Source organism: Pan troglodytes, chromosome 5, assembly GCF_028858775.2.
Source record: "Pan troglodytes isolate AG18354 chromosome 5, NHGRI_mPanTro3-v2.0_pri, whole genome shotgun sequence".
Lineage (NCBI taxonomy): Eukaryota > Metazoa > Chordata > Mammalia > Primates > Hominidae > Pan > Pan troglodytes.
This window is the reverse complement of record NC_072403.2, coordinates 131,100,118-131,116,262: the sequence shown is the minus strand read 5'-3', so window position 1 is coordinate 131,116,262 and position 16,145 is coordinate 131,100,118. Positions and strand designations below refer to the sequence as shown.

The 16,145-nt window shown below is 37.5% G+C and overlaps 1 protein-coding gene across 1 annotated transcript in view; it reads left to right on the top strand.

Moving 5' to 3' along the window:
• The window catches only part of MAN1A1 (mannosidase alpha class 1A member 1), a 172,745-nt gene that overhangs the window by 130,123 nt on the left and 26,477 nt on the right, over positions 1-16,145 (top strand). The window contains exon 7 of the mRNA XM_518868.8: positions 14,938-15,061. Within this exon, the coding sequence (XP_518868.3) occupies positions 14,938-15,061 (124 nt within the window). The remainder of the gene's footprint in view (positions 1-14,937; positions 15,062-16,145) is intronic.

Below are 16,145 nucleotides of genomic sequence, written 5' to 3'. Positions count from 1 at the left end.
TTGTGTTACAATTCTATCTCCAAGTGAACATTTGGTGAATTTTTTTTTTTTTGAGTAGATGTCTAAAATTGAAGGGAAAAAAAAACAAAAACAGATCTCTTTTGGTTAGCTAAATGTCAGTTGCTTAATCCAAAAAGATAAAAATGTTTTGCTGGACTAATCCCTGTAGTTTCAAAGCATTTTCATGTGTATTATTCCATTTGATCCCACTAAAACTCTATAAGGTGGGGTAGGTAAGTGTTACTTTGTTTTATAGATCAGGAAATTGCTGTCAAAGACTTGAAGGGACATGCCCAAGATAACACCTGAAAATTCTCTAAGTGCATAAATGCTGCTTAATGATTGTCTGACCCATTCCCTAATTTACCTTTAGTCTCTCTATTGTCAAAACTCCTCTGGATAAAATGTTCTCTGTTGTTTAAATGCAATGATTTTCCCTTCTCTTTATGGAGAAATATTGATGAAAACACTAAATCTCTATAAAGAAAAAATAAATCAGTGAAATTTTGCAGTAAGATGGGAAAAGAGAAAGAAATGCCAAAGTGAAAATTAATTTCAGAATACAGTAAGTCCTCACTTAATGTCATCAGCAGGTTCTTTGAAACTGCAGCTTTAAGCAAAATGACATATAACCAAACCAGTTTTACCCTTGGCTAATTGTTATAAACAAGGGTTAAGTTTCTACAGCACATTCATGGTCACAAAAACATCACCAAACTTCTAAAGATCAAAGCATTTCTAATATTAAACATTGAAGTACATATGAGCTATACTTAACATTTAAGAAAGATTAATTAAAAAAAAACAGATAATTATTTACCCAGTTATTCCAGTTCAAGGTTGCTGGTTGCCAGAGCCTACCTTGGCAGCTCAGGGTGCCAGGTGTGAACCAGCTCTGGCCAGTACGCCATCCCAGCATGGGGTGCATTCATACATACATATTCATTCATTCATTCAGACTAGGACCATGTAGACATGCCAATTCACCTAACATGCACAGCTTTGAGATGTGGAAGAAAAGCTGGAGTACTCAAAACCCATGCAGACATGAGACAACATGCAAACTCTGTACAGGCAGTGGCCCCAGCCTGGAATCAAGTTTTTTTTTTTTTTTTTTTTTTTTTTTTAATCGATGTTATAAGTAAAGGACATTGAAAAGACCTTATTTGAGGATCTTCGGTGGTTTAATATTCGATAGCGATAATTAGCTAAGATATTGTAGAGGTGAGCCTAATACAATGTGTTATCTGATGTGAAAAACAAAAATATTTATAGCTTAAAACAGTAAACTTTACATACTGTATATACTACTATAACTTTCTCTCCTGAACCTAATTAGGAAAAAATAAGTTATTGTACAGATTTTTAGGGTCTTTTAAACATAATCTTAGGTGAGAGGAGAAAGCTTTCTAAATAGAGTACAGAACCCAGAACACATATGGGGAAAAATTGAAAATTTTTATCAAATGAAAATTAGTATAACCCAAAACATGACTAAAATCAAAAGACGACAAATCAAGAAAAAAAATTACAAAACATAGGACGGATAGAAGGCAAGTTTTCTTAATATATAAAAAGCTCTTTCTAAAACCATTAGGATGACCACTGGTGGCTAATGTGGCATGATTGTAGAATTTTTAAAAATTAGGAGATGTCTACCTGTTTGTCAATAGAGGATTGGTTTAATGAAATGTGATTCTTCACTTATGGAATGTAACTATGCAGCTGTTAAAAATTATCCTAGAAAAGTGTCTGTGATGAGCTACTACTAATTGAAACAGGCATGTTGCTAAGTAATGTATACAATGTAATCCTATTTATTAGAAAAACAACGAACTCCCTTTCTAGATATCCATATATGTGTGTGCATGTGGATGGATAACATTGGTGAACTAGGATTGGCAGGTTGGAGGCGCAGGAGGAATTGCAATGGGGTAGGGATACAGTGTTAGATTTTTCTCTATCATCTTTACATTATTTCACTCATTACAATGAGTATGCATTACTTGTGTAATTTTTTTTAATTATAAAGCATAATAGAAGTGAAAGAGGGAGTAACACTCAATATGTAAATGAGACATTCATAAACAGGTGTACTTCTCAGAAAAAGAATTCCATTTGCTGCCGAGCACAGTGGCTCACGCCTTTGGGAGGCCGAGGCAGGCAGATCATGATGTCAGGAGATTGAGACCATCCTGGCCAACATGGTGAAACCCTGTTTCCACTAAAATACAAAAAATTAGCCAGGCGTGGTGGTGCATGCCTGTAGTCTCAGCTACTCAGGAGGCTGAGGCAGGGGAATTGCTTGAACCTGGGAGGGGGAGATTGCAGTGAGCCAAAACTGGGCCACTGCACTCCAGCCTGGCGACAGAGCAATACTCCATTTAAAAAACAAAACAAAACAAAAAAAATTCAATTTGCCATTCAACACTGGAAGCTTATCATTAAATAAATGCAAGTTAAAGCAGCATTAAGATGTTACTTTTAACCTAAAAGATTGACCAAGTTTTAAAAGTTTGATAAATGCCCAGTTAGTGAGCAACTAGACCATTCTCATGCCCATTAAGAGGGAATGTGTATTAGGACATACTCTTTGGAAGGCAATTGGGTAATGTTTATTAAATTTTAAATACATACTTTATGACTTGGAATTAGACTTGTAGGATTTTATCCTGGAGACCTATCCATGCATGTGCAACATTGTTTATCGTAGCAAAACTTGAAGCAAAAGAAAAATGTTGAATAAGTAACTACTGTACATCCACAGAATACTGTGCAGCTGTAATTAGGCAGAGCACCAGGATACTTTCTGTTTTCAGCAAACACAGTATACAACATGTATGGTATACTTCCATTTGTTTTTTTTGTTGTTGTTGGGTTTTTTTTTTATTATTTTGACTCTTCATTACATGACTGTGCACTAGGAAATTTTGGAAGAGATTTCATTACATCGTTGACGTTTACTCTGAGAAATGACAGTGGGATCTGGAGTATGTGGCAGATTCATTTCTGTTACATAATCTTTTGTTTCTTTTCCATTTTTTGCCATATGTATGTTATTGTTATACTTTTTAATGATTTCAGAAAAGCCATTGCAGAAAAAATGTTCCTCAAATTGAACAAATTGATCTTTATAAATAACTAAAAAAGGAAAATTAAAATGCTTGAGTTTGGCTTTTTCCTTGTAATTGTGGGTGATAGTTATTATAGCAAACTCTGAAAAGAGAACGCATGCTTGTCTTTACCACACCTGCTCCTACTTCACTCTTCCCCGTCTTAAATGCTGTCAGTACTTACCCAGCTGCTAGAGCTAGCAAACTAGAAGTCATCTTTGATCCTGTCTTCCCTTATCCCCAAATCCAATTCTTCCTGACAACTCTTACCTCCCGAACATCACTCCAGTTCCTCCACGTCAGTCCATCTCTACTATCAGCACCCAGGCCAGGCCACCAACGATCTGCCTTTTGCCTATACAATCATTTGCTTGCTTGCCTACACTCTTCCTTTTATGTAACCTATTCTTCCCACAGTATCCAGAGTGAACTTTAGAAATGTGAATCAGACTTTATCATCCCCTGTTTAAAAGCCTGGAATGCTTTTCCACTGCACTTAGAATAAATTGAAACGCTTGATCTGGCCTAATGTCCCTGTGTAATCTGCCCCTGCATCAGCTCTCCAGAGGCCCTGGCACTGGAGTCCCCTCACTGACTGTCAGCTACACCAGCCAAGCTTCTGTTTTCACACTTTGCAGACTCATGCCTAACTTAGGACACTTGTAAGAGCCACTCCCAGGTCTTCACTGGCAGGTTCATTCGATCGTTTCTGGTCTCACCTTGAAGATCTCTGCTTCTACATGTTCTTCACAACAAGCCAGTCTAAAGAAGCTTCTCATCAGACTCCATCACATCAACCTGTTTTATTTTCTATTTTGCACGTCACACATTACAAGACAGTTTTGCCATTTTTCACATTGGCATTCCACTGTTAACTGAAATAAGTAATCTTAAATTCTAAGAATATCTGTTTTCCCCCTTGGGATCCAAGAAAACATTTTCATTTTGAGTAAAGAGAAAAATAGCCCAAAAAATATTGTTATTATACTTAAATTGACATTCAAGGAAAAAGAAGGAACTCATCCCAACCATAAGATATATTTTGTGCCAAGTGTAGACCCAATCTATAAACTGTGGAATCTTCCCACTGGCTCATTGCTTTATTTCTCAACAGTTCATTTCACACCAGATCTATCTGGAAAAGTCTGGTATTAGTCTAGTATAAACAGTCTGAAGTTCAGCCTCTCTCCTGCTGTTTCAGATTCATCTATCTCGTAGAGACTCTTATCACATTACCAGTCTCTAACCCTAATGATTCCCTAGAAGTGAGAGTTTTGGGCCTAATTATTACATAAACTTTTCTGTATCCTTTGCCATTTACCTCATACTGTATGCTTGATGCCATGTAAAGCCCAGAATCCATTAGCAGAACATAAAGAAGAAAGGTTTTTATTTTCTTTCTTCCTTTTCCTTAAAGATAAAATGAGAATGATTAGTATCTCTAATTTCCGTTTTTTGTTTTTTTCTTTTTATACTTTAAGTTTTAAGGTACATGTACACAACATGCAGGTTTGTTACATATGTATACATGTGCCATGTTGGTGTGCTGCACCCATTAACTCGCCATTTAACATTAGGTATATCTCCTAATGCTATCCTTCCCCCTTCCCCCCACCCCACAACAGGCCTCAGTGTGTGATGTTCCCCTTCCTGTGTCCATGTGTTCTCATTGTTCAATTCCCACCTATGAGTGTAGTATCTCTAATTTCAAAATGCTATTCTGAGATTTTTATTTTAGCATTTTATAATGCTTTCTAAAAAATACAGTTTCCAAAAGTTAACAGTTTTCTTGTGTCAGCATTCATTTATCTGAGTATTTCCTTAAAGGCAAAATAATGACGGTAATTTGTTTCAAAATACTGTAGTGGGCCAAGTGTGGTAGTTCATGCCTGTAATCTCAGCACTTTGGGAGGCCAAGGCAGGCAGATCACTTGAGCTCACAAGTTCGAGACCAGCCTGGGTAACATGGTGAAACCCCGTCTATACCAAAAATACAAAAAATTAGCCAGCCGTGGTGGTATGCGCCTCAGGAGGCTGAGGTGGGAAGAGTGCTTGAGCCCAGGAAGAAGAGGCTGCAGTGAGCTGAGATCATGCCACTGCACTCCAACTTGGGTGACAGAGTGAGACCCTGTCTAAAAAACACAAAACAAAAATACAAAATACTATAGTGATGTTTTTACTTTTTGCATTTTACAATTTAAAAACTTATAAACTGCAGTTATTTCTGTCAACACTGATATATTTTGAATATTTCTTCTAGAAAATATGTAGTTTTACTATCAGCCAGTTACTTTGTTCTTTGAAACATTTTTTAATGTTAGTATCATTATTAAGAGGCTACCAGAAGTTCAGAGCATGAAAAATAGCCCCATTTTGATTATTCTTACTTTATAAAGGTTTTTAGGGCTGGGTGCAGTGGCTCACACCTGGAATCCCAGCACTTTGGAAGGCCGAGGCGGGCAGATCACGAGGTCAGGAGTTCGAGACCAGCCTGGCCAAGATGTTGAAACCCCGTCTCTACTAAAAATACAAAAATTAAGCCAGGTGCTGTGGTGCACGCCTGTAATCCCAGCTACTCAGGAGGCTGAGGAAGGAGAATTGCTTGAACCCAAGAGGCGGAGGTTGCAGTGAGCCAAGATCGTGCCACTGCACTCCAGCCTGGCTGACAGAGCAAGAATCCATCTAAAAAAAAAAAAAAAATGTTTTTAGGAGTTTCATTACATTTGCAATATATTTATCCAATAATATAATCTTAATCACTGAAAATGTATAAACACGTAAATTAAAGGTAAACATAAATTGAAAGTATCAATACATGAAAATATTTTAACTCTTGAGTAATAAACCTTGTTTGTTTTCTATTTCATAGAAAATATAATGGATTACCGTGATATGTTAGAAATGGATTTGTCGCTGCCTTATTACAAATGCAGCAGTTATAAAATGGCATCTATTATGTAACTGTCTTTTTGAGGGAGCGGTGGTGGTAGTAAAAGAAACAGAATTGTTTTTCTGCCTTTAGTTCGGCATGAGAAGTTGAAACACAGAAGATGTCGCAAGGCAGCAAAGAGCTGATTATATGCAGATTGTCCTTTAACACTGACTATATTTTATATAAAGGTGTTTCTAAGGACCAAAACAGGGTACACATTGACTTCGTTGTAGTAGTTTATGTTCTGTTGAAAAGATTATCTATCTTTATTGCTGAGTTTTCCTCATTTTTTATTCTTTATTGTCCTTTTTATTCTTTTGTCTTTTTCTTTAATCTTTATGTTTTTAAAATTTTAGATGCCAAAGTGTTTCATAACACAGCATCCAACAACCTCCAAACCATAAGTTGTAGGCAGAAGGAAGGAAAATGAGAATGAAGTAGTTTGGTAGCTTTATTCTTCAGCATCTGTTTGAGAGTAATCTCTGAATCTGTTTGTTTTTATCACTAGCTATGCGCACATTTTTATTTGTGCATTACTTCTTTCATAAAAAAACCAAAAGTAAGAAAAGCTACCATTTTAAATTATAAGATGGTTTAATTAACTGTCTGGTTTCTTTTGGTTGGGTAGATGCATTTAATTTGAAGAGAAATATCTAAACTTACCTCATGCAGCTTAAAAATTACACCCTAATTATTGATCCTGATTACCTAGACATCATCTGTTTTCCTAAACTCGCTTCATATTAATTCATCATTTGGGAATTTGAATACCATTTTCTCCCCGTGGGTTCCTTAATAGCATCCATTTTACTGATCCTGCCTTAAAACAGTTGATTACCCACTCTGAAGTGTAGTGATAATGAATGTACTAGGCATCAAGGAATGAATCCGTTCCATTTAATCCTAAGTAGTTTAATATCCGGAAAAGACCTACAGTAAGGATCTGCTGAAATGGGTAATAAGATATCAGTGTGTTTCATATACCAGTCAGATGAAGTTCAGTTTATTTTATAGAAGTTTAATTAGACCCTCTTGATCTTGGCTAAGTAATGCCCAGAGGAAGAACAGAAATGGTTTTCCAAAAACTGTTTTTCCTCTACTCAGCTGCCAGAACAAAATTTAATTGAGTTGCAATTGAGACCCCAATCCTCCAACATTTCAGTGTAGGATATCTTGGTCATCAAAAATAACCTGAGCATATTTCCTAGGGTGTTTGGTGTTTGGATGGCACGGTAACGGGCATAGAGTAAGCACTCAGTAAATTATGCCTGACTGACTGGCTCAGTCTTAAGTTGCTGAGTTTGGCAAGATGCATCCCCGAAGTGCTTACTTTTTAACCTGTTGAACAGAATCACTTAATATTGGCCTTTATGCCTCAGAATTTCTGCCAAAAACTACCATTACTTTTGGTATAATTGATAGTGAACTGTTCTTTCCAATAGTAATTGCTCTGGTAATTCAGCTGGGCCCTGAGACTAATGGTGCCAGACTTGTAGCTTTCATGGGCAAGGTAAAAATTTTCCTAATTATTGAGAGATTGGCCTTAGGTTACCAATGTTTTTATTTCATTTAAAAAGTATACCAAAAAAAAAAAAAAAAACCTACTATTGGCCGGGCACAGTGGCTCACACCTGTAATCCCCACCCCCCCAGCACTTTGGGAGGCCGAGGTGAGCAGATCATGAGGTCGGGAGATCGAGACCATCCTGGCTAACATGGTGAAACCCCGTCTCTGCTAAAAATACAAAAAATTAGCCAGGCATGGTGGTGGGCACCTGTATCCCAGCTACTCAGGAGGCTGAGGCAGGAGAATTGCTTGAACCTGGGAGGTGGAGGTTGCAGTGAGCCGTGATCGCACCACTGCACTCCAGCCTGGGTGACAGAGCAAGACTCCATCTCAAAAAAAAAAAAAAAAAAAAATTCCTACTATTATTTCATTTAAAAAAAAAAGATAAGCTTAACATCACAAAAATAGGAAGGACAGAGATTCAGAATAAAAGACAATCATTTAAATTGAATAAAATTTAAGCCTTCATAAGAAGTTACCACCCTGTTGTTATTTTCCTCATTTCACCTTTTCTTGACTCTTAGAAGTCACTTCAGACCATTGCAAATTTGTGATAGTAAATCATGGGATCAGCCTGGAAGAGGAAGTTTTCCTTAAATTGGCTATAAGAGGGGCATGTATGTGGTGACACTAAATATGGGATTAGATTATCTAGATGTAAGTTTAGGGTGGGAGCCAATGACACAACCTCTTTGTTTTTGCTTTTCGGTTTTATTAAATTAAGCATGTATTGAGCACTGCTGTTTTCTTGGCACTGCTGTAGACTTTGGGATAAAACATGTGCGTGATGCACAGGTATCTGTTGCTGATGATCTTAGAAACTAGGAGAAGCGAGTAATACTGGCCACACTGGCTACAGTAAGAGACCATAGGACAGAATTTGGAGAGTTGCTAAAAGCCTGAAGTCTGTACCGATTTCATGTGTCTTAAGCCATAGATGATCCACAGACCCATAGAATGAAAGACAGAGATGGAAAACATAGCCAAATTTCACTATGGTGTTAGTGTCTTAAGTACTGTCTTGAAATGAAAATATGTGTTTAACTCTTACAGTGATGGAACAGTTGTATCTAAAATCAAAGTAAGGGGAAATTTTAAGAGATGTTTGGCAAACTAACTTCATATATTATTATTTCCGAAGATGGAATATACTATGCTTCTATTCCAACTTGAAGCTTATTGGAAAAATATCTTGATATAAATGATTGTGTGTAGATTTCTCCTCCCCAGTTTTAAAAAGACTCAATATGATGATTTACAACAGGTGGATGTGCAATATCCCAAGGGCTATGGAGGCTACCATATGAGGTGGGATATCATTGGCCCACACTGGAAAGAGAAATAGCTCTGTAAGTAGTGGATGTTTATGTCTCTAATACACATTCCCAAGTCCTTCCTCATTATCAGTTTAGATAATTAAACTGACATCTTCCAGCTGGCATCTTTGTAGACATTTTTGTCTGAAAATAAGTTAGCTTTAAAAAGAAATGATTCATAAACATGACAGGAATGAAAAAAAAAGAAACTAGACACCACTGAATTGTTTATAGTGGCAAAAACATAAAAATAAATTAGCTTCAGTGTCCAGTGCTGCAGTGAGTTTAAATACATCGGAATATATCCTTGGAAAATTTTTTTAAATAATGTATCTGTTTAGTCAGATAGTATGCACTCAACAGCAATAATGATGTACGTTGATTGGCATGGAAAATGTTTGTGAAAAATGCAGTATATATTTAAAGCAGCATGTAGGACTGATTTTTTTTTAAGTGGTGTATATGCATGCCCATCTAAATACACCAAACTGCTTTTTCATCAGTTCTGCTCGCCTTTTTGGTGGTGTTCTCTGAAGCTATTGATAGAATATCCCAACTTGCCCAGTAACTGGACAGAAACTGCACTCGACTTATCTGCAATTTGTTGATAGAAGTTAGCAAGGAGATCTTACCCAAAAGATAGATGGGAACGAGAAATATGGCATCTTTGAACCTCTCAGGAGCAGGTTATTTGTGGAATCAGAGAGTGCCTCTCGCCATCTTTGTCTTCATAACCCCCGTCTTCCCGCACAGCCCAAGATAGTCAGATGTAAGAACAGCAGTACTGAGAGTCAGAGTAAACTAAATTGTTACACCTTCAGTTTCAGCTTTGTCTAAAACAGCTACCCATGATGAGATGGAGCAAGATATGACTAATTTTAAACATTATTTTGGCCCTTAGTTAAAAAGTTGTGTGGAGATTTACCCTGCTGCTGTTTGAAAGCAGGAAGCTGGGGTTTATGGGTTAATTCAGTAAATAGCTGCCCTGTATTAGCCACCTTTCCCCAGAGGGATAGTCATTGGGAAATAGTCCTCCACAGTCAGTTTCTGCAAGCTGCAATAGAATCGTGGCTAGTCTTAGAATGCCAGTCCCCTGGAATTGTTATTCCAGGTCTTAGTGAGGTCTTAAGAGTGTAAATTTGAAAGATCAGCACTGTGCAAACCTTTTCAGGAAGGACGCATTTGTAAGTGAAGCCCAAATTGCTTTATCTAAAAATCAATTCACTTTGAGAATACAGCTAAATGACGCAATCGTTGATGAAATTTCTGATTATTCTTTCCCAATCTGTGCTAAAATCCAAAAGGAATAATGTTGGATTATCTGCTCTTTTGAATTAAATATCCCTGTTTGCCATTCTGTTTGCATACATGACTGAGCCTTTGCAATAATTGTATGGGATGTGAGGGAGTATTTTTCTTCCAAAAATTGATAACTGTATAACCCCAAGGAGTCAGCTATATTCTGGACTATGAACTTGAATGAAGTTTGTTTACAGCTCAGAAATTATTCAAACCAGAATTCTCAAGAAAATTATTTTTGGTTCATTTCCCATTTTGCATAAAATAGCAAGCAGTGAGGAAGAATAAATCGAAAGTCATAGCTAATCAAGACTTTATAACTATTTAATGCTTTGTTTATATATTCATCTGGCAATTTTTAGAATTGCTTCAGTTCTATAAATTATCTGGTACATTTGATGATAATAGGTAGCCAAATATATTTGTTAATGATCCAAATTGTATCGGGACAGTCACTGTAACCTATACCTTTTTTTTTTTTTTTTTTTTTTTTTTTGAGACGGGGTCTTACTCTATCACCCTGGCTAGAGTGCGGTGGCAATCAGCTCACTGCAACCTCCGTCTCCCAGGCTCAAGTGATCCTCCTGCCTCCACTTCCCAGGTAGCTGGGACTACAGGTGCACGCCACCATGACCAGCTAATTTTTGTATTTTTTGTAGAGATGGGGTCTCACCATGTTGCCCAGGCTGGTCTCGAACTCCTGAACCCAAGTGGGCTGGCTGCCTCAGCTTCCCAAAGTGCTGGGATTACTGGAATGATGCATCACACACAGCAACCTGTACCTTGAGTTACCTTAATTTAAGATTATTTTGAAAGAATACACTATCAATCCAGAGCAATCCTCCAACTAGTTGAATCATTACAGGCTCTAGGAAAAGAGTTAGCATCTCTCCCATAGGATTCAGATATGAATAGACTAGCACCATTAGTACTGTGGTTCCTTCCTCCGGCCCTATTAACCATTCCCAGAAGACAGGAGGAAAAGCACATAAAGCCCATTGCTATCAGAGCTCTGAGGTCTGCAAATAATTATGCCTTCTTGTTTTTGAGTAAAGTAGGATGAAATATATTACCACAGTTAATAAACTACATTCAAATTATAGCCTCCAAAGCAACAAAAGCATTCCACACTTTCAAAAGATCATAGTGACTCAATTCCTTTAAAGAGATGTTTCTAATTATAGTTGCCAAAATCTATTATTTTAGTTGTGATATATTTCTTTTTAAATATTTATTACCTTTATAGAATACTGAAAATTTAAAAATTGAAACATATACATTAAGTAATACTCCAATTTAAAATGGAAGAAGTAGGAATTGGAAGAAACAGAAATAAATAATTAGAGTGATGTAGAAGTTGGAAGTTCTGCTGCAGAATCCTTTGAACCAAACACTTGGCAGCTCCCCAGACCACATTTATTGCCTTTTTGTGTATATATTTCCACTGGCCAACTTGTCGTCTTGGCTTGAAATGTAGTCATTGTAACAAGATTGGTAATATTTAAATATCTTTTCCTTTCATGCCTGTCTTATGGAACTAATGGTTTCTGAACACAAATTATTATTTTATCTTTAAAATATTTTTCTAAATATTATTAGTTTTTATAAAATAGACCAGATAAAGAACACCATAGCTGTCTTTAAAATACTGTCATAATGGAACTGAAGTTAGAGACATTTTAAATCTCCCACTGCCATAGATAAAATTCGTTTTTGGCCCAGCCTCACCTTTGGTAACCGGGAATGCCCGAGACACTGTGACCCCCTCTCCACCAGACCAAGGGAGCTGAACTCTTACTCTGGCCTCATTTCCCTTTGTCACCAACCCCCCCATTTGAGTGTCAAATGCCCATGTCCATACATCATTTTAAACATTAAAGCCTTATAAACACATAGATTCCTCAGTAGATTTATAGAATTTAAAAGACAAAAATGACTTTAGAAATCATTCAGTTCATCTCCCTCAATCTGTGAGTGACCAAAGCTTACATGCTTGCTATGCAAGACAGGAGGCAGCCATTTCTCTGAGACACACAGACACATTTCAGCTGTGGCGGCATGTGGTAGATAGATGTGTGCCCCATGTCCTCATCTAATGTCTATAGTTGTGCCATCTCTAATTTCTTGAACCCCTTCCCTGACTTATAAAGAGCCAGTAGAACCGTTGATCTCATAAGTAATCTAACTGAAATACATTAATTCTGCAGACTGAATGAATGGTAACCAAAGATGTCCTTTCATATGAACATACTTTATATTCTAAATCCAGTTTTCTTTCTATTAGCATAACATTTCCTCTGCTAGTGATTTTAATGTTCTTGCTTCCGTGGTTGGGGGTTGGGGGGGTGGTGACAGAAAAGAGTACCATTTTCCTTCTGATATGAATGTGTACAAAGAGGGAGGAAGGATAAATTTAACCCTTTTTAAATTAAATGTTAAGAAATATTTCTAAACATATTGAATGCTTTTCCAGTATATCTCTGGATTTTTCTCGATTCACCACATTGATGGCAGAGAACAAATACATGGATACAAAGTAATTTGAGGTTTCATTTAGTACATATATATTGCTTAACTTTCTCATCTGAGTGTGCTACCACATGCTCTAATCCCCAAACTTAACCAGTCCCTGAAGATCTGGAAGGCGGGCTGGGCTTCCTCAACACTATGTTCTCTTTCTTTTCCAGGATAAAGTCATCATCTCCTCTTACCCTGATATTGCCTTATGTCGCAGCTTTGTTTTTAATATTTCTCCAGACCACAGAAATTTGTAGTTTTGCTAAATAGGCTTATTGACGTTAGTCAGTGATGGAGTGATTGGAATAAAACAGTGATATGTCATGACAACTAGTTAATGACCAATTACCATGTGCATTTGCCATATGTTAGTAAACTTTGAAAGTAGCTATTTATCCTATTTGGATGATTGGAAATTCTTTTTTATAAGCCAACTATGAAAATAAAACCTGACTCATATTCCCAGAGCCTAATAAATTTAGGGCATTTTGTAAAATAAATGAATATATCATTTTCAGATCTCTGTGTCTTATTTCTCTTTACTTTTTCTTAGATGTACTGTATATCAGTGTTTTGGAGGAAACTCTAGGTTTTGCTGTAGAAAGGAGCAGGAAGTGAGAGTGAGGCGAGCCCAGGACTGCAAGTGCCAGTAATCCTCATGGTTTCTCTCTTCCTCAGCAGCCTGGCAGCAGATGCCAGGACAGGACTGAAAGGGTTTACCCAGAGCTGTGACTGATACATGGCAAAAAACAAAGTGGGGGTGGACACCAAGAGCAGCATTTTGATGGGGTCTACCTTAGAAAGAGAGGAAAGCAAGAATTCCACAAGCCGTTAAGACCTGGCTCCAGCCTGTCCTTCCAACCTTCTCTCCCACCAACCTCCCTTTCCTCCATTCTGCAGTGTAAGAGCTGCCTCTGGTTCCTGGCCAGCCCCTCTGCTCGTGTGTTCTCCCTTGCCCAGATTCTCATCATTTTTTTCTCACCAACTCGTACTTACCCTTCAAGAATCAACTCAGGAGTCTCTTCCTTGAAGAAGTCTTTTGTGATCCATCCCCACCACGCTGGATTGTGTGTCCCAGCTTTAGATGCTCAGAGAACTCTTCACACATTTATCTCGGCATTCATCATATGTGATTGGAACTATTTATGCTTAGTTCTTGTTCTGTCATTGCACTATTAGGTCTTTGAGAAAAAGTGATTGATTATCATAACCATGCTTGTAACCCAATGCCATGTATAGTCCTAGCAAATAGTAGGCATGCACTAAATGTGCATCTAAACTAAAAGTGTAGGATTTTAGCTATCAGAAAGGGAATTTATTAGGAGAATAATGAACTTTATTCTTTTGAATTACCACATCTTTCTTGAAGTGTTAAGTGGCTCTCCAGAAATAAACTGCACCCAAGAGTACTGCCATGTCTCAGGAGTCACTTTATGTGTATTTGTATGTATGTACATTTATAACTTTTTTAAAAGGCCTAGTTTTTTAAAAAAGCATTTCTCCAAGAAAGGCCATGAAGCAATAATTTCTGAAGCTCATGGCTTTCACCTTTCCAGATTTTTATAACAAAATTTTGTTGAGATTCTTGATCATAGGTTATATAGAGTACAGAATGAGTTAGCACCTTAGGTAATATGCTTAGAAAAAGATAAAATAGTGTGAAGATACACGTAAGAAAGGAAGTCTGGTAAATGCAGGAAGATTTGGAGAGGGATGAAGTGAGTGTATAATTAGTGAATCTTTGAAATTTATCTTCTATCCACATAAAATTTTGTATATAATGTGAATGTCCAAAATTCCTTGGTCTCTTAGGCTGAAATTAAAATGTTGAAGAGCTTTATGTGGCATTTGGGCATGGTGGGAGTGTTTTGGTCAGATTTTCTTTTATATTCTATGTGGAATGGTTATGCATCTATATAGCACCTGTATTTTCCAAAAGATTTGCGTGTTCACCAACAGCAAGTACTCAGCAGCTTTTTTCTAAATTAAGTCAACAGTAATTTTCAATTTGGAGATAGGAGACAAACCCTAAAACTGGTAGCCAAAGAAGACAGTGCTTGGTTTTATAATATCTAGAGTGGTCTATTAGCTAGGATGCCTTTTTTTAAAAGCTGTCTATTTCATGTCTGCTATTTAGATAGTGAAAAACGGAGTTAGTCTGACCCATAACTCTTCGATGTCATCTCTTCTTTAGTGGTATTGGAAGGAACTGGCCCTGGGCCTCTGGAGGCAGCAGTATTCTGGCAGAATTTGGAACCCTGCATTTGGAGTTTATGCACTTGAGCCACTTATCAGGAAACCCCATCTTTGCTGAAAAGGTGAGATTCTTCAATGTGCCTTGGCCTGCAAAGCAACACTTATGAGAAACAGTATCGTCTCTGAGAAGGTTTAGGAATTTTTGAAGTGGAAATAATAACCAAATTTGTTATAGCTCTTTCTGAAGTTTTGCAACATGCAGCATTTCATTTAGCCAAACTGTAAACCTACAGCCTTTCCAGTGCACCACTCTAGTTCAGGATGTGAGGGCACAGCTTCCACCTCTGGTTCCCTCTACCTTAAGTTAGTTACTTAACTCATCTGAAGTTTGTTTCCTTATCTAAAAATATTTAGTAATAAATGCACTACAGGAGCCAACTATGTGAAAGACAGACTGAAAGTGTCGTACAAATGTGATGTTGCACCTGAATTGGTCCCTCGTTTTCCGAAAGCAAACCCATCAATATTTGGATAAATTCATGTTCCCCCCATCACTCTACTTTTATTTTCAACCTGCTTTTTGGCTTCCCTTTACAGTAAAATTCCTTGAAAGAGTCGTCTCTGTTGTCTACTTTTCAAGTCTCTTGAACCTGCTCCAGTAGGACTTTTCCCCCAGCCACACCTGTCACAGTGACCAGTGAGCACAACAGTGCTAAAGCCACTTACCATTCTCCCCTTCATCTTCCTTGCCCTCTTAGCATTCGACACAGTCAGTTGTTCGTTCCTGAGATACACTTTGCGCTTGGCATGTAATACTCTCCCAGTTTGTCTCCTCTTTTGCTGGATGCTCCTTCTGTCTTTTTTGTGTCCTCCTCAACACCCCACCCTCTAAATATTGGAAAGCCCTAGCACTCAATCCTGTGCCTCTGCTTTTTTATATTCACTCCCTACATTGTTGCATCTAGTGTCTGGGCTTTACATACCATCTCTATACTCTAGACTCCAAGTTTATTATTTCAGTCCCAACCTGTCCCCTGAACTCCAGACTCTATATCTGTTTATTAAACATCTCCACTAAGAGGCCCGATAGACAAGTCCCACTTAAAATGCCTCGGACTTAACGCCTAGACGTGCTTCTCCAGTCTTTGCTATCTTGGTAAATGACATCTCACTGTACCCAGTGGTCTCCTCCTGGTTATTCTTTTT